Genomic DNA, 20,290 nt, shown 5'->3' on the forward strand with positions numbered 1-20,290 from the left:
TGGAAAAACTCAGCAGGTCTGGCAGCATCGGCGGAGAAAAGAGTTGACGTTTCGAGTCCTCATGACCCTTCAACAGAACAGAAGAGGGTCAACTCTTCTTCTCTGCCGATGCTGCCAGACCTGCTGAGTTTTTCCAGGTAATTCTGTTTTTGTTTTGGATTTCTAGCATCCGCAGTTTTTTGTTTTATCTCTGTGGAAACTATTCAGTTGCTTTTCTTGGCTTGCATAAGTTGTCCATACTTCACGGTAAAGGAAGGTGCTGAGCACACAAGCCTGGTAGACAGGGCTTTGCATTTTCACTTTGTTGTTGGCCCGCACTCAACTTTGACACAGCTACAGTCCTGGCAATCCTGGTACTGATTTCAGGGTCGAGACAGATTGCTGTAATTGATTATCCAAGAGATGTGAAACTGCTGACAAGTCTCCTGATGGAGGTTGACAATGTTGGTAGCTACACCCTGGCCCACAACTTTGGTCTTTCTGACGTTGTCAGTCCAAAATCCTTGCAGCCCCAGGAGAGCCAACCTACAAGCTGTTGCAACTTCAGTATGGGATGCCAGCGCAGCAATTGAATCATTTTTCTCCAACTGTCCCCCAAACACAAAATGGCACTGTGCACCAAATGCGATTTCTGGTTGTACAAGAACAAGCTTTTACATTAAGTTTATTACAAATTTCCTTCTAAGTAAAACGTTAGTCACTTCTGAGGGGGTGACTTGCTCCCGTACCTCTACCATAGACAACCAGGTTTGCAGGGAACAATTTCAAATTTTACAGGTAACACAAGTGTTGTGAGCTATGAGTCAGATAGTGATAAGTTCCAAGAGGACTTAGGCAGGCTGGTGGAATGGGTGGGCAAGCAGTATATAAAATTTAATGCAGAGAAGAGTGAAGTGATACATTTGAGAGGAGAGGCAAAATAAAACAAAGGATATAATTCTAAAGGGAGTGCAGGAGCAGAGGGACCTGGAGGTATATGTGCACAAATCACTGAAAGTGGCAGAGCTGGTTGAGAAAGCAGCTAATAAAGCATACAGGAGCCTGGGCTTTATACGTAGGGGCATAGATTACAAGAGCAAGGAAGTTAGGATAAACCTTCATAAAAATAACACTGGTCTGGCCTCAACTGGAATTGAGGCCAGATTCTGGGAACCATGCCTTAGGAAGGATATGAAGGCATTAGAGAGCGTTCAGAAAACCCTCCACCACCAACGCACATTAGCAGCAGTGTGTACCGTCTATAAGATGCACTGCAGGAATTCACCAAGGCTCCTTAGACAGCACCTTCCAAACACACAACCACTACCATAATAGGAAGGACAAGGGCAGCAGGTACATGGGAACACCACCACCTAGAAGTTCTCCTCCAAGTCACTCACCATCCTGATTTGGAAATACATTGCCGTTCCTTCACTGTCCTGTATCAAAATCCTGGAACTCCCTAACAGAACCGTGGGTGTACCTACACCACGTGGACTACAACGGTTCAAGAAGGCAGTCCACCACCACCTTCCCAGGGGAAACTAGGGATGGGCAATAAATGCTGACCCAGCCAGTGAAGCCCACAGTCTGTGAATAAATAAAGAAAAGATTCATGAGAATGGTTCCAGGGATGAGCAACTTCAATTGTGTGGAAAGTTCAGATAAGTTCTGGTTGTTCATCTGAGATTGAGGAAATTTGATAGAGGTTTTCAAAATCATGGAGGACCTGGACAGAGTAGATAATTAAAGGTAATTGGCAAAAGTGGCAACATGAAGGAGGTTAGGATCTGGAATGCACAGCCTAAGTATGAAGTGGAGGCAGATTTAAATCAAGGCCTTCAAAAAGAGAAATGAATAACTTGCCCGACAGGAAAAAATTTGCAGGAAACAAAAGTGGGTGAGTGCGACTAGGCAAGCTGCTCTTACAGAGAACCAGTATAGCCATGACGATCAAAACAGCCGCCTCCTGTGTTGTAACCATGCCATGATTGAGTACAGGGCCATTTGGGAGCACCTAATACCCAATCATGACCTCCTGATAACATGAGCCACAGTCAGTAGTTAGAGCTGGACACTGCATTTGTGCTCAAAGGGCTATGGTGCCAGACAATATTTTAAATCTGTTATGACACAGCAGTTGGTAAAGGCTGAGTTATTTAAAATCCCAGAGGGAAACTTTAAACAACTGTCATAACCTATATTTTCAATCGGTATGTTTCAGATGCAACTCTGAATTCAGAAATGAAACCATCAAGCCTCCAGGTTTTTTCTATAAATTAAATTGAACATTTATTAATTTTACAAGGTATTAAACACATACACATCTACAAATTATCATAATAACTATTAAACAAATCCCCAAATTAATCACTCCTAAAATCCTCACCAAGGCAACAATAACCCTTAGACTTTAAACAGACAACAGGCAAAGCACATTTTATCTTAAGAATTCAAAATGCAGTCCTTTTCAATTTGGTTCTTTTGCAGATAGTGGTAGGCTTACAGGCTGCACAGATATTACTTGCTTCTGACTTCCACATGCAAAACTCTTCTGTATATATCTTGCCTTCCCTTTGAACGTAAATTCTCACTATCACCAGGCCCTTTGGACTCCACTTCTTCTAACAATAAAACCCTTTTCATAGTACCAATTTTATTATAGTAATATAATATATTTCTTGATGTCTCCTAGCTAGGTGCAAGACTTCACCCCCCAGTCTTTGAATGGTTTATTCAATAAAATGCAAACATACCCGCTACCTTACTGTTTACATTTCAAAACTACTATGCATCAAAGCATTCAGACTAAACTGGCTTTAATCCAATTAACACACACAGACACAGACCCTACTACAAGTCCAATTTAAATTAAATTCCAATAACATTACATACATAAATATCTCTCATGACAAAATCCATGAATGATAAAAACTCAAACGCACTAAAATTGTAATTCACGTTGTTTCCTACTGCAATGCCCCCAGAGTCTATTTTGTTACTTAACACAGAATCTGAAGAACCTCAAATAATGGCTAGCTCACTGATAAGCATTTGTCTTATGTAATGATTTTTTTTTGTGCTGCCACTGTATTTCAAATCACTATAGCAGAATGCATGAAGCACAAAATTAACCCTTCACACAATCCAACAAAAAGCTGCAAATTTTGATTTGAAAGTTCAATTTAGACTGTTAACTCTAATCATGTGTCAAAAGCATAGTATTGGCTCAATGACTCATTTTAAGAAATAATCAAGCTCAAAACAAATAGCTGCAGATCAATAGGATAAAACAAAAACTGGCAATAAATGCCACTTTTTAATGGTGAGAAGGAAAGAGAATGCCGAAAAAAGCTGCTAAAATTTTGAATTAAAATCCTGTCTCCTCAAAATAAATGAAACGCAAGACTGTGTGTAGAAAAAATTAAACATTTACATCAGAAATTACTGTTGCCCAAATTAAAAAATTTGTACTTTGCTGAATGAATTATGAACCTTATTTTAACATTCTTTCCAATATACAGTATTCCATTTCACCTGCCAAATTTTAGCAGAGCACATAAAAGACGAATTGACAGAATCCTTATAGTCAAAACACGAGCACAAAACATGCTTTTTCTCCAACTTCATTTCAATTTTATTTTCCTCCACAAGTACGTTCCTTTATTCCTACAGCCTGACATTAAAGATCCTTATTGACTGATCAATGTAGAGTTACGAGCACATTTTCTAGTTTATATTTCTAGTTCTGAAGGCTAGGTTCCTAAATGCTCAGCGTCAAAATTACTTGAGTACTATAGCTACAAGTCTTTGGCATGACAATTGCCCTCCTCTCTACGGTTATGGCTGAGGGCTGTTTCCAAGTTGCAATTATATACCAGTTATAATTCAGCAGTATGGCTTGCATTAGTTTGTTCTGCAGCACAATCCACTATTGACTCTAGAATCACTCATGCTCCTTCTCTCCTAATTAAAAGCATACCAAGCAATCTTGTACACATTCATCATTCACATAATACACAGCATTACTTGAGCTCACTAAAGTTCAATGATCATCAGCATTCTCTGGCTTTCAAACTACTGAACATTTACAAATACAAGTGCAAGTAGACATCCAAAAAGGAGAAAAAGGACATAACTGCTATACAAGTGTCTCCCAACCACATGATGGGATATGATAAATTGAGAATAAACACATAACCCCACCCACATAGTCATGAAACAACTATTTCCAGAAAATATTACACACAGCACACAACACATCTCCCATTATACTTTACAATGCATCCCATTAGCAGATGAAATAGAATGGAGACCACCTCATTAAGGAGATGATTTTGACCAAAGAAAACTTCAAACTTTGCCCATGAACATCCTAACTAAGCTACCAGTGGCCAAAACTGAACTGGACCAGCTATATAAAAACTGTGGCTACAGAGCAGGTCAGAGGCAAGGAGCCCAACTCCTGACTCCTCAAAGCCTGTCCACTATCTGCAAAGGCACAAATCAGGAAGTGCAATGAATACTCTCCACTTATCTGGATGAGTGCAGTTCCAGTAACACTCAAGCAGCTCAGCACCATCCAGAACAAAGCAACCCCATCCAGTACAAAGATTGGTACCCCAGCCAGGATCTTAAACATTCACTCCTTCCACCACTGACACACAATGGCAGCAGTGCATACCATCTACAAAATGCACTGTAACTTCTAAGCCCATGACCTCTGCCATCTAGACTGCACCTTCTAACCACACAACCACTGCCATCCAGGAGGACAAGGGGAACACCACCACCTACAACTTCCCCTCCAAGCTACACACCATCCTGACTTGGAACTATAATCGCTGATCACAGGGTCAAAATCCTGGAACTCCCTAACAACACTGTGGGTGTACCTACACCACATGGGCTGCAGCAGTTCAAGGCTGCAGCTCACCACCACCTTCTCATGGGCAATTAGGGATAGGCAATAAATGCTGGCCTCACCAGCAATGCCCACATCCCATGATTGAATAAAAATACAACGTTGGTTACACCGCACTTGGAGAGTTGTCTGCAGTTTTGGTCCCCCTACCTTAGGAAGGATATTATTGTCAAGAGGGAGTGCAACAAAGGTTCACCAAACTTGTTCCTGAGATGGCTTATGAAGATTGGGGAACTGAGCCTATATTCCCTAGAGTTTTGAAGAATGAGAGGTGATCTCATTGAAACCTACAGAATACTCAAAGGGATAGACAGGGTAGATGCAGAGGAGACATTGCCCCTGGTTGGGGAGCTCAGAACCAAGGGGCACAATTTCAAAAATAAGGGGAAAACCACTTCGGACCAAGATGAGGAGCAATTTTTTTGCTCAGAGGATTGGGAATCTTTGGAATTCTCTACCCCAGAGGGCTGTGGAAGTTCAGTCATTGAGTATGTTTAAAGCAGAGATTGGCAGATTTCTAAATGCCAATGACAAAGAGAAATGGGGACAGTGTGGGAAAAAGCACTGAAATGGATGATCAGCCATGATCATTTTGAATTACTGAACTGCATCAGCTTGTTTATTGTACAACAATTGTGGTTAACTGCATGCAGGAGGGCAGTATTGATTGGGTTGTTATTATTTGAGCATATATAAAAAGTGACACTTGCCCTTTAATGTTTAATGCTGTAGTCAAAAGAGTATAAAGAGATACTGTATAACATTGGGTTGAGGCATATACTTGATATATTTAATGTTGTATAAATCTAAGCTCAGTAAAGATTGGCTCTGGTTTCATCTTTTACCAACTGGCTTTCTGAAGTTTAAAAACCGTCACCATTTGAATCAAACTACGTACAGCACCTGAACATTAGTCTGATCTTTCGAGATTGCATGGAATAGTAACTATTTGGAAGTTACTGTAAAACCACTCAATTAACCACAGACCCAATGTGTTGCAACTTTCAAAACTAAACTTATTAACCTGGTTTCATACATTTCAAGGACTGTCTACAGTTTCAAAATGGCAAATTAGCCACATAACAAACCACAGACCTTTAAAAGCATAATACGCTCAGAATCAGCTAAATGTGGAAACAGCTGAGGTTTTTCTGTAATCACAGCAAGAATATCTGATTTTAGTATTTCAAATGACTGGCTGACAACTAGATTGGATAAGATTACTTTCTCCAGCTAAGCGCTATCACTCTTAAAAAAGGTTCAAAATAACAGTTTTCAAAAAAAAAACCTCATCTCAGTACTGATCAAAATGACCACATATCAAGTGACCCAAGTAAAATATAACTAGATGCTTCACTGGCAACAAGACAATAGAATTCTAGAAGAATGAAACTCAATGAAACAGATATAACTGAACACAGCCTGTCTGCAATTTAACCATAAACTTACTCAAAGTCTGGCAACTCCACAACCCTTTTCAGCTCATAAAAGCTGGATACTGATGGGAGTGTACTTACTGATCATGATGTCACAATGCATTGGCAATGCATATGCACCAGTCAAGCCAAAGTCAGTTTACTCATGTATAAAATTATGAATCTTAACTCATGTTACTGCTAGGCAAGTCAGGCCCCAGAGTGGAACCTGGCCTGATCAATCCTAATTTTTAATTTTTCTTTAGAAACGTGGAGGAAGGCTACTAAACAGAGTCACAGGAGTCTGATGAACTTTTAACAAAAGAATAAAGCATTATTTGAAGAAAAGATTTACTATATTACACTACTCCTTCACCCCAACTGTACCTTTACAGATACATATACAAACTCAAAGATAACATAAGTTAGAAAATCTTATACTCATGTTCAAAGCACACAGCCCATGTAAACTAATAGGTAAACTGCGGTCACACAGACCACACTCCAAAACTAAGTTTCTATGGATTTCTCATCAACCCCCCCAGACACTCATCACACATAGCCAACCGGTCTGACCGAAACACCGTCTTTCTCATGAGGGTGTCCAATTTCCACACTCAAAGAACATGCTTTGAAATTCTCTCCCAAACAATGCTCTCTCTCAGATGTCTTCAACAAGGATCCACCTCCAGGGTTTCAACTGTTCTTTCCAAGATTCCCTTCCCCTGGATTTCTACATGCATTCAAGCTTCATCTTTCTCACACACACAAGTATTTCGGCTGTGCCAAACAAAACACCACTGCTCCAAAGGCCCGTAGTAAGGAATCACCAACTTTCAGCTGTCTCCTCAGATCTTCAGGCTTCTTGCAAGCCCACATCATTCAAAGTCTGGTCCTGCAGCTCTGCCTCTTTAATTTGGAGCCTTTTCCTCTGCTCCTCGCTCTTAACTTCACTTCACAGGATCTGTTTCAGATTCCTGTCCTTGTCCCTTAACTTGACTGTCCTCCTGGGACCTTTCTCAGTCCCACCCCATTCACTGCTGGTTTTGGTCGTCTTTATTTTGGGACATGCTCCCAGTCCCTTTCCTGTGTCCAGCTTCTTCTGGCGTTTTCTTCCGAATGGCTCTCTTCTAGATGACCCTCTTGTCCCACTGTTTCACTTTCATCCTGGTTTCCCCATCTGTGGTGTGCAGGAGCCCACTTGTACCCGCAGGTTATGAACATGCAAGAAGTGGAAATCCAGGGTTAAATGAAAGCTGAAGTTGTCAGGAAATCTAACGGATCAGGTAAGAGCTTTGCAAATATGGTTACAGACTAGGATGAAGCTATACTGCACATCATACAAAGTTCAAGAACTGAAAGTCAGTGTGCATCCCGAGAGAGGCTTGTATTCCAGAGCTAGCCACACTTCTTAACCAAAGTGTTCTGGTACAGCTACAACACTGCCATCTACCCAGGTCTGCCCTACCCAAATAAAGGACAAATCCAATCATTGCTCCATCAGACAGCTCTCAATCATCAGCAAACCAATAGAAAGGGTTATGGACAGTGCTATCAAGCAGCACTTACTCACCAATGCTCCATTTGGTTCTGCCAGGGCCACTCGACTCCTGACCTCATTATAGCCTTGGTCCAAACAAGGACAAAAGAGCTGAACTCCAGGAGTGAGGTGTGAGCAACTGTCCTTGACATCAAGGCAGCATTTGGCCGAGTGTGGCATCAAGGAACCTTCGCAAAACTGGAGTCAATGGGAACCAGGGGGAAAACTCTCCACTGGTTGGAGTCATATATAGCATAAAGGAAGATGGTTTCAGTTGTTGGAGGTCAATCATTTCAACCCGAGGACATTATTGCAGGGGAGTGTCCTAGGCTCAACCATTTTCAGGCACTTCATCATCTACCTTCACTCCATAAGGCCAGAAGTGGGGATACCCACTGGTAATTGCACTGTGCTCAGTATCGTTTGCAACCCCTCAGATATGGAAGTAGCCATGTCCATATGCAGCAAGACACAGGAATATGGGAACAGGAGAAGGCCATTCAGCTCGTCAAGCCTGCTCTGCCATTCAATACGATCATGGCTGATCAAACACTTCAATGCATTTTACCTACACTATCCCCATAACCCTTTATGTTATTGTTAATCAGAAATCTATCAATCTCTACCTTAAACATATTCAATGACTGAGTTTCCATAGCCCTCTGGGCAGAGAATTCCAAAGATTCACAGCCCTCCAAGTAAAGAAATGTCTTCTCATCTCAGTCCTAAGTGGCATCCCTCTTATTTTGAAATTGTGTCCCCTGGTTCTAGACTCCTCAACCAGGGGAAACATCTTACCTGTCTATTGTTTTAAGTATTTTGTAGGTTTCAATGAGATCACCTCTCATTCACACAGTTTGCCCAATCTCCCTTCATCAGACACTCCCACCATCCCCAAAACAAAGTACCTGCAGTATAACTCAGAATCAGAGTCACAAAGTTGTTACATTGCAGAAGGAGGCCATTCGGCCTATCATGTCTGCACTGGCTCTCCGAATGAGCATTATGGCTCAGTGCCTGCCTTTTCCCCATACCCCCCGAAATCTTTGTTGCACTCCCTCTATGGCAATAATATCCTTTGAGATAATGGGACCAAAACTGCACACAGCAGTCCTGGTGCTGTCTAACCAGGTTGCTGTACAATTGAAGCAAGACTTCACTACTCCTGCACTCAAATCCTGTTGCAATAAAGGCTTCCTAATAGCCTGCTGCACCCACATGCTATCCTTCAGTGACTTATGGACAAGGACACAAAAACAGAAAATGCTGGTAAAACTCAGCAGGCCTAGCGGCATCTGTGGAGAGAGAAACAGAGTTAACACTGAGTCCATATGACTCTTCTTCAGAGCTGAAGAGAAATGGAAATATGATGAAACTTATACTGTTTGAGAGGGGTGAAACAGGTGATGCTGGGGTAGGCGGCCAGCAATAGGCGGGGACAAAGGAGAGATTGACAAAGATGTCATGAATAAAAGGGCAAAGGGAGTATTAATGGTAGTGGTAAGGGTTCAAAAAGGTGCTGATGGTGGCATAAAGACAAGTAAGCAGAATGTGATAATAGCAGAACGAGGGTAAGCACTGTGAAAGAACAACATGGAACAAGTAACAGTTGGCCCTTTTGGGGGTGGGGTGGGTCCCAGAACTGGTGTCAATGCCTCAGAAATCTGATGCCCTTCTTCCGACACTAATTCTCCAGCCACATACCTAATCAACCAATCCTCCTATTCCTATGCTCACCAGCACGTGGCACTGGGAGTAACAACAAAATTACTGCTCAAGGTCCTGTTTTATAATTTCTTTCCTAACTCCCTGAAATTTCCTTTCAGGGCCTCATCCCTCTTCTTTCCTATTTTGTTGGTAACAATATGGACAATGACTTCAGGCTAATCACCCCCCCACCAAAGGACGTCCTGCAGCTGCTCCATGATATCCTTGGCCCTGGCACCAGGGAGGCAACATGCCGTCCTGGAGTCACGTTTACTGCCGCAGAAACACCTGGCTGATCCCCTGACTACGGAATCCCCTATCGCTATTGCCCTTGCATTCTTCTTCCTCCTTCACAGTACAGCTGAGTCGCCCATGGTGCCATGGGCTTGGCTCTAGCTGCACCCCTCTGAAGACCCCATTGCCCTCATCAGCATCCAAAATGGAAAATCAATTAGCAAGCAGGATAGACTCAGGGGACTCCTACACGACCTGCCTGGTTCCCTTAGACTGCCTGGCAGTCACCCATTCCCCCTCTGGCTGTACGCTTCTGACCTATAGTGTGACCACCTCCCCAAACGTGCTATCCACGCAGTCCTCTGCCTCCCAGATGCACAACAGTGACTCCAGCCATTGCTCAAGTTCCAAAACCTGAGCTCAAGCTTGTACAGCTGGTGACACTTCCTATAGATGTATTCATCTGGGACACATGGTGCTTCCACAACTTCACACATACCACAGGATGTGCACTCCACTTGGCCAAGTTGACCTGCCATCCCGTAACTCTAAAAACTATTTATTACACTTGAGTAAATAGAACTCCTCCCTAGAGGAGTGAGGCCTGGGGCAGATTAGCCATGATCTTGTTGAATGGCAGGGCAGGCTTGAGGGGCCAAATGGCCTACTCCTGCTCCTATTTCTTATGTTGTAATGTTCTAATAAACTACTATTAACTTATCTTTACTGCACTTACACTAACTTTATCTTAGTTTGGCTTACTCTATTTCACTGCGACAACTTAAACTTTACTTCCCTATTGCTAGTGTTCCTTCTGAAATCCAAGTAGCTACTACTTTATAAAATGACACATTTTTCTAGTTTTAAGCTATTTAAACACACTCCTTAACAGCAGCTTCTCACCAACCATTGAGCTTACAGTTTTCCTGTGGTGTTACTTCTGGATTTTTTCAAACTCAGCCTGTTGCCAGAGTAGAGGAGTCCCTTGCGGGTCCAGCTGTCTCCGCTCCTGGAAGGTGAGGGAAGGTTGAGTTTCGCCCTCTATTTATCTGCTGCCCGAGTAGAGGTGTCCCTCTCAGGTCTGGCTGTCTCCACTCCCGGAAGGTGAGACGTTATTTCCAAAAGGCATGGACAACATTCAGGCACCATCTCCAATAGGAGAAGCTAACCATCTCCCCCTGACATTCAAGTAGCATTACCATTGCTGATTCCCCCATCAGAAACATCCTGTGAAGTCATCATTGACCAGAAACATAACAGCGCCAGCCACAAATACTGTGGCTACAAGAATGGGTCAGAGGCTGGATAGTCTACTAGTAACTGCTTAACTGGCTATTCTGCAAGAAGCCTGCTTGACTAGCATCCCATTCATTATCTTGAAGTCATTCCCTTCACCACTGGTGCACTGTAGTTGCAGTGTCTACCATCTACAAGATGCACCCGAACAATTCACCAAGGCTTCTCCGCAGGACCTTCCAACCCACAATCTCAATTGTGTGTAAGGACAAGATCAGCAAGCAGATGGAAACAATACCTGCTAGTTGCCCTCATGTTTCTAAACTGTCGCTGGGTTAAATTCCTGGAACTCCCTAACAGGACTGTGGATGTACCTACATCACACGAACTGCAGTTCAAGGGCGATCACCACTACCTTCTCAAAGGCAATTAGGGATGGGCAACAAGTTCTGGCCTTGCCAGTGACACCCGCATCCCATTCATGATTAAAAAAGGTGTTTTCGACTCATACCCTTTAGATTTCAAGCTGTATTGCTACCCTAACATTGATGTCCAACTAAAAAACAAGAATTAACCAAAAGTAGAATTATTGGTGTAACCTTAGATACAAGTAATTTGCTGATCTGCAATTTTCAAAAAGGCAAAATACCAGTTAGTGTATTATCAACCAGGCAAGTAGTGTAGGCTTGTATTACTTAAGACTGAATAAAACTCGGAATACAACTCCAGCTTAGTGAGAAGTGATATTAACTAAGTTGAATAAATTGTTCCATGAGGTAACAGAAGAGGTTGAAGATGATAATGCAGCTGATGTGGTGTATATGGACTTCCAACATGTATTTGATAAAGTGCCACCTAACAAGCTTGCCAGCAAACTTGAAGCCCATGGAGTAAAAGAGAAAAAGTGGTAACCTGCATATGAAGTTGGCTGAACGATAGGAAACAGTAGCAGCAAATGTTTTTTTTTGGACTGGAGGAAAGTAATATAATGGTTTCCCCAGGGGCCAATATTAGGATCACTGCTTTTCTTATCAACATTAGTGACCGAGATTTAGGGGTGCAGGGCATAATTTCAACATTTGCAGATGTTCTGGAATTTACACAATCTGGAAGCATTGTGAACTGTGAAGCTAGTGACAGATTTCAAAAGAATATAGACAGGTTGGTGGAATGGGTGGACACGTGGCCAATGAAATTTAATACAGAGAAGCGAGAAGTGAGGCATCTCGGTAGAAAGAGCAAGGAGGCGCTGTATAGAACAAGTACAATTCTAAAGGACTGGCAGGAACAGAGACACCTGTTATATAGATATGTAGACAAATCATTGAAGGCAGCTGGACAAGTTGAGGAAGTAGCTTAAAACAGCCTAGGAATCCTAGACTTTATATAAGTGGAGGCATAAAGTAAAAAAGGAAATTCTGATGAACCTTTATGTAACACTGATAAGGCCTCAACTAGAATGGTGTCTTCAATTCTGGGCAACACACTTTAGCAAGGATGGGAAGGCTTTAGAGGGTGTAGAAAATATTTACAAGAATGCCCTTCCAGGGACGAGGGTTTTTGGGTACGTGCACAGACTGGAGAAGCTCAGCTTATTCTCCTTGGGGAATGAGAAAGTTGAGAGAAGATTTGATTTGAGTTGTTCAAAATCATGGAATCCAGTCACAGTAGAAAGATGCCATTGACAGAACAGTTGAGAATCAGGGGATGGTGGTTGGCAAAAGAACCAATGGTGATATGAGGAAAAAACTTTATGTAAACACAGTTGAATGGTGAAGGTGCAGAACGCACACCTGAGAGATGGTGCAGGCAGATCTAATCATGGCTTTCAAAAAGAAATTGGATAAGAACCTAACTTTTTTATTTATTCTTACATGGGATGTGGGTATCACTGGCAAGGCCAGCATTGTCGCCCATTCCCAACTGCCCTTGAACTGAGTAGCTTGCTTGGCCATTTCAGAGACAGTTAAGAGTCAATCATACTACTGTGGATCTGGAGTCACATGTAGGCAGGCCAGGTAAGGATGGCAGATTTCCTTCCCTAAAGGACATTGAACATAAGAATCAGGAACAAGAGGCCATCATTCAATTCGATCATGGCTGAGCTAATTGTGGCCTCAACCCCACATTCCTACCTATCCGCAATATCCTTAGATCCTTGACTAACAAGGGAGTCTATCTACCTCTGTCTTAAAAGTATTCAAGCAGATGGGTTTTTAATGACAATCAATGATAATTTCATGGTCAGCATTACTGAGACTAAGCTTCAATTCCAATTTTTATTAATTAAATTTAAATTCCACTAGCTGCCGTGGTGGGATTTCAACCCATGGCCCCAAAGCATTAGCCTGGGCCTCTGGATTGTCCAGTGATTTTACCATTGCACCACCATCTCAGTGAAGAGAAAAAATGTAAGGTCTATGAGAAAAAGGCAAAGGAGTGGGGCTAGCTGAGCCAGCGAGGGCATGACAGGCCGAATTAATCATTGAATGGTCTGTTTCTGTACTGTAACCAAAACTTTACAAGTGCCAATGTACATCCATGGAACTTTACAAATTTACTTATCAATCCAGTGTGTCAAAACAATGCAAAGGCCCAAATAAAAGGTGAAAATGCTGTAAATGTTCATCAGCATCTGTTGGGAGAAACAGTGTTAAGGTCAATTTCCTATCAGACCAATATTTTGCTTTTATGTTAATGCTGAACCCAATTATGAACACAATGCTCATAGATATCTAACTAAACATCTACATTTGTGTAGGTACAATACATGCAAGAGATGGTTAATTAGAAACGCAGTTCTTCTACAACAGGCCATGTAAAATCTTTGTATCACAAACCCTGAGCTACTTGAAGTTAAGCCATCTCAAATTGAGGATAATGTGTTAAATGTTAATTTTTGTGTGTAATTATAATACAAAATGATTAAGGCAACATTCCCAAATTAAGAATTTCAATAATTACATGAGGTGTGTGAAATATCTGGATTCATAAGTTACTTCAACAATCCTCCCTCAGATTCAATCAGGTGGCAAAATATAAACCACAAACATTTTTGTAATACACAAATGTACAATGGTAATAAGTATAATTCACGTTTTAAAAAGCACTAAATAGAGTGCTACAGTAAAGTTACCCTATGGACAACTGGAAAAGGTACTGGGAAACTTGGTCATGAGTGACAGCTAAATACAACAAAAACACATTGGCCCAGATGTACGACAAAACCTGCATTTCACAACAGCCTGAAATGAAATAGACAAGTACAAATTATAGTAATTAAAAATATGCAATAAAATCAACATGACTGCTGGAAGCAATTCAGTTTTGAGGAAACCAGTCCTTCAGCCTTTCCAAATGGGAAAGCATCAACACAAGGAACACAGCAATAAGCACATGTCCAGAAATGCAACTGACCTTCCTGCTCATTTGTACAAAAACCTTCGGCCCTACTTTAATTTGCATAGAACTAACTCCATTGAAAACATTCATTGCCACTGTACTGAAAACACATTTCAGGTGTTCACTTCTTCTCACTCAGTGCCATTTAGAATCCCCATCACCAGAAGTTTAAATTACATTTAAAGCAGCAAAAGAAAAACCTTATGAGATCCGACATCAAAAATGCACATGTGAAGCGCTCTTGCATTTATCATTTTCTGAAAAGCTGGTCAACATGATTATCTGGTCATCATATTGCTGTTTGCGAATTGTTTGTTGGACCTTGCCGTGTGCAAATTGGCTGCCATTTCTGACAACTTTCATGCCAAAAAGCACTTTGGCTGTAAAGCACTTAGGAATGTGGTGATATTGTGAAACCTTCTTTCTAAATGCATTTTTCTTTCAAAGCGTGTAAAAAATTTTCACAGATGTAAAATGAGAGAAATAGATTGAGTCAAGGAAGGAGATTTGTAGGGTGATCAAAAGCTTGGTCAAAGATGTGGGCTTTTAAGGAGAGCCTTATTAGCTGGGGATAGAATACAAGGGAAATTATGCTAGGACTGTATAAAAAACCTGTTAAGCCACAGCTAACATACTGCATACAGTTCTGGTTACTGCATTACAGCAAGGATGTGATCACACGAGAGAGCATAGAGAAAATTTACATGGATGCTGCCAGGGAGAGAGAATTTTTGCCATGGGGAAAAATTAGACAGACTGGGTTTGTTTTCTTTTTAAAGAGGAGGCTATGGGGAGATTTGTGAGGGGCCAAGATAAGAGTGGTAGGAAGGATGTACTTCTGTTATCAGAAAGGTCAATGACCTGGGAGCCAAGATTTAAAGGATTTAGCGGAAGGATAGGACGGGAGCAGAGAAGAAATTATTTCAGCCATAGGAAGGTGGGGCCTGGAATTCATTGCCTAAAAAGGTGGTAGAGGTCAGGGGAAAATCATGATCTGAACACATTTAAACCACATGATAGACATTTAAAATGCTGTAACCTACAAGGCTATGGAACAAGAGCTGGGATTATGCTGGATAATTGTTTTGTGGTCATCACAGATACAACCAGCCTCCGTCTATGACGTAAATTTACTACATTGGAGAAAGAAAGGGAGGCAGAGCTTAGGTGAAGGGAAATGCAAGGTGTGGGGCCCAAGAAGCTGATGGCACAGCCACAGTAGTGGGATGAAGTGAGGGAATGTCCAAAGCACCACTGAAGAAAAACAAAGATTTTCTTTCAACAGAGACCTGACTTGCATTTTTTATACCTTAACTCAGGGTCTGCTCTTGTCTGATACAAATCTGCGAAGGAGTGTGACAAGTTTTCCTACATCTGAAGAAAAACATATTTATATAGCGGTTTCCACAATCTCAGGTCTTCCCCAAAACACTTACAGCCAATTAAGTACTTTTAAAATAGTTGTGGTAATGCAGAACAGCAGTCAAATTTGCATGCAGCAAGGTCTCTCAACCAAATAATCTTTTAGCGATAACAAAAACAGAAATACCTGGAAAAACTCAGCAGGTCTGGCAGCATCGGCAGAGAAGTGTTGACGTTTCGAGTCCTCATGTCAACAGAACTAGGTGAATTCAAGGAGGGGTGTTAAATATAAGCTGGTTTAAGGTGTGTGGGGGGTGGGGAAGAGAGAAGTGGAGGGGGGTGGTGTGGTTGTAGGGACAAGCAAGCAGTGATAGGAGCAGATCATCAAAAGATGTCACAGACAAAAGAATAAAAGAACACCGAGGTGTTGAAGTTAGTGATATTATCTAAACGAATGTGCTAATTAAGAATGGATGGTAGGGCACTCAAGGTACAGCTCTAGTGGTGGGGGAGCATAAAAGATTTAAAAATATTTAAAAATAATGGAAATAGGTGGGAAAAGAAAAATCTATATAATTTATTGGAAAAAACAAAAGGAAGGGGGAAGAAACAGAAAGGGGGTGGGGATGGAGTTCAAGACCTAAAGTTGTTGAATTCAATATTATTGAATTTATTATTAATTTTATTGAATTCAACAACTTTAGGTCTTGAACTCCCTCCTCCATCCCCACTCCCTTTCTGTTTCTTCCCCCTTCCTTTTGTTTTTTCCAAATAATTTATATAGATTTTTCTTTTCCCACCTATTTCCATTATTTTTAAATATTTTTAAATCTTTTATGCTCTCCCACCCCCACTAGAGCTGTACCTTGAGTGCCCTACCATCCATTCTTAATTAGCACATTCGTTTAGATAATATCAACTTCAACACCTGTGTTCTTTTGTTCTTTTGTCTGTGACATCTTTTGATGATCTGCTCCTATCACTGCTTGCTTGTCCCTACAACCACACCACCCCCCTTCCACTTCTCTCCCCCCCCCTCCTCCCGACACTTTAAACCAGCTTATATTTCACCCCTCTCCTTGAATTCACCTAGTTCTGTTGAAGGGTCATGAGGACTCGAAACGTCAACTCTTTTCTTCTCCGCCGATGCTGCCAGACCTGCTGAGTTTTTCCAGGTAATTCTGTTTTTGTTTTGGATTTCCAGCATCTGCAGTTTTTTGTTTTTAATCTTTTAGCAATGTTGGACGAGGTATTAATATTAGTCAGGTCAGCACAAGGAAATCGCCTGATAATCTTCAAAATAGCACCACTTTAGGGGTAACACAGGACCTCAGTCTGTCTAAACTAAAGGATGCAATCTCAGACAGTACAACGCTCCTCAACTCAGATTTTGTGCATGTCTTTCGAATGGGAGGTGAATCCTTAATCTTCTGGCTCAGAGGTAAGCTACTGTGACACAGCTGACAGAAATCAGGAGCAGGCTTCTGGCACTTTGGGAAAATCATGATTTTATTTCTTTCTAGTCGTTAGCTACTTAGACAAGGATCCATAATTGTCCTTAACTTTTATGGTCACCTTCAAAACTGCACCCTGGCAGAAAGTTACCATACAAAAGCAAAATGTTGCAGATGCTAGAAATCTGAGAAAAAGAAAAACCTTTCAGATCGTGACTTTTCATATATTAAAGTTACCATTGTCAGGGAAGGGCAAGAATTGCAAAAAGCCTTGAGCATTACTACTCACATGTCACTTTTCTATGTGTGAAAAGGTCGAGCTCTCTTGCATGTGGTTTAGCTGTGAAAACGACTACATTGAAACGTTAGAGTTGAACATCCAAATCTAATGCCTCAGATTAAGTACTAAAGAAAAGTGAAATTTTTAAATTGATGTTCAAAGTTGTTAAATGTGCAAGCGTCCAACACTGGTGAACGAAACTAAAAACAAATTCAACTTTCTACACAGCAGCTATTCAAACCAGTAAGAGACATCACCCCTCCCCCGACCACGAGACTTCCCAATTCTTCAGGAAAATTATCCCAATGAAAATCGCTGAGTACAGTATTTTATTCCTCAGTTACCACATACTCTGGAATGCACCCCACGAAGAGCAAGTCACAGCGCTTTAATATATTGAAGCTCGAAACTATTTAAAAGGACAGAAAAGTAAAACTTTCCAAAGCCCCATTTAATGACATCTGGTTGTAATCATCATACAAAAATCACAAAGCGCAGGTTTAACCAAGATACAATCCCACCTTTTTAAACCCCAATAGGACACCTCGTTTTAATACCATTGCACTTGAGAACGTTCGTCTTTCCCGAAAGTCGCAATTTAAAACATCGAAGCTTAATTAGATTCACGATCTGCTCGTTTCTCCTTTCCTGGGGGTTATAAAAATGTCTCAAACACGCAAGGGCAATTTTAACATAGCTTCAAGCTGCATCAACAGCGAGTTGCAGAAGGGCGAAGTTCTTTAGAAGATGAGGAGAAAACGTCCCACGCTCACTTCAGCAACTCCACAAAGTATCTTTTTAGTTGTTTAAATACACCGACAAAATCATCTCCAATTCCTGAGGTTTTTTTTATACGAGTTCGAACTCCTCCATCTCCCAACAGCCCAGGAAAAACTCAATCCCTGCAGTTTTCTTAAACCCCACCCAACCAGAGTCGCGGCAACCCACCCAGGATGGGATTTAACAAATTTGCATCTCGTCCTTTTTTTAAAAGCCAGACTTCCCGCCGGTGATTTATTATTTATTATCCCTGAGGTCCCCTCACTTTACCTTGCGCCAAGAGCGCCGTGGCCCCAAGAACCGCCGCCGTCCTCTTCGCCATCGAAGCTCCGTAAGCCAGCTCCAAGAAATACATGGAAAAGGGAATGGACGGAAGGAACGAGAGAAAGGCAAAACCAGCTTATTTTCTTCTTATCGCTCCCAGTCGGTCGCCTTTTATTCGGTGCTGTGCTTTGCTTTCTCTGGCATTACCATCCTCCGGCAGCGCTCGCGCTCCAAGCCGATCCGCGAGCGAGTGAGCGGCCAACGAAAAAAAAAACCGCCACCGCCAGCACCAAACCTGCTCACCGGAAACAGCCCAGAAACAGCTTGATTGATGGACCCTCCGACCAATCGCCGCCCGCTTCTGAGGCGGGATTAATAACATTGTCCAATGAGGATTTTAAAAGGACGACCGGCTGCTTCCGGTTGGATGAAGTTTGGTTGCATGGTGACTGGTGCTTTGTTAGTGAGGGGAAAAGGTGAGTTAATCGTGAATGTTGAAGAGGTGCAATAATGATTTGGGACAAAAACTATCAACATCTAAGCCCATAGGTAATCTGTATTCACTCAGATTTTCTTAAAGATAAATAGTTCCTTGACTTGAATCTTTTGAAATCTCCAATATTTTATGAACGTCAGTTATTTTCTATCAGTCCCGGTCAGACTTCTTAAATAAAAACTTGAGGGTGTTGTCCGCTTGACAACGGTCACTCCAAACCGAGACTGTGATTTGTTTCCACGTAGCGGTTTCGGCGGAGAGGATTTGTAACTCGTAGGTAGTTCAAGAGAATGAACACCGAGAAAGACGGAGAGAGCTTACATTCATATAGCGCCATCCACCATCTCTGGACGTCCCAAAGCGTTTTACTTCTGAAGGGTAATTACTGTTGTAAAACTGGATTACCACCAGCCTGATATGGAGAGTGGACAGCACAAATAAATCGAAGCAATTCCATTTTCACTTCCAGTTACTCATCACTATGATAATACCCTGCTACGCTAATTTCTCGCATGTCTTGAAAGTCATGGCTCATGTTGAGGTAAGGCTCGCCGAGGCCAACAACTTTCCAGTACTGTGCACCCATTCTTTGAGGGCTAGGCAATGAAAGGTCAGGACCTGAAACATTAACTCTGTTTCTCTCTTCACAGATACTGCCAGATCTGCTGAGTATTTCCAGCATTTTCTGTTTTTATTTGTGACAATTTATTATGTGTTGGATACATTAGCAGGACACCCGAGTGTCTACTTCCCAGTTGGATCATTGAGTGGAGATCAAGAAGAGATCAATGGCATTGATTTTAAAGTTTGTTTGTAGCATCTCCCCCACCCGCCCCCCCGTTAAAATCAGCTAACTGGCCTGTACATGGGACACTCTTGGTTTGTAAGGTTCAGTGCCACACTCAATGATAAATTTATCCATTCGCCATTTAGGTGGTTATCACTTCTAAATTTGAAATTAAATTATATACATATCAAATAAGATGTGTTGTATCAATTTAAGGGTGGTAATAAGATAGTAAATATTCAAATTTAATCACTTCTATTGTGTTGCTCTGAAAGCACAAATACCAAGTTTTGTTGACTCAAGAAAAATCAATTATAAGAAAGCCAAGACAACAAAATGCCAGGCAATATTGTTGACAGCAGAATCTTATACCACTTGATAAGCCAACACCATTTCCAATAATACATAGATAAAAGCAAAAAACTGCGGA

The 20,290-nt window shown here is 41.5% G+C and overlaps 1 protein-coding gene across 1 annotated transcript in view; it reads right to left on the reverse strand.

The window, feature by feature from the left end:
• LOC121278233 (inactive tyrosine-protein kinase 7-like) overlaps positions 1-18,830 on the reverse strand; it is a 355,699-nt gene extending 336,869 nt beyond the window's left edge. Inside the window, exon 1 of the mRNA XM_041188452.1 lies at positions 18,584-18,830. Coding sequence (XP_041044386.1) covers positions 18,584-18,668 — 85 coding nt within the window. The 5' untranslated portion in view covers positions 18,669-18,830. The remainder of the gene's footprint in view (positions 1-18,583) is intronic.
• Between the last annotated feature and the right edge of the window lie 1,460 nt (positions 18,831-20,290).

Source organism: Carcharodon carcharias, chromosome 5, assembly GCF_017639515.1.
Source record: "Carcharodon carcharias isolate sCarCar2 chromosome 5, sCarCar2.pri, whole genome shotgun sequence".
Lineage (NCBI taxonomy): Eukaryota > Metazoa > Chordata > Chondrichthyes > Lamniformes > Lamnidae > Carcharodon > Carcharodon carcharias.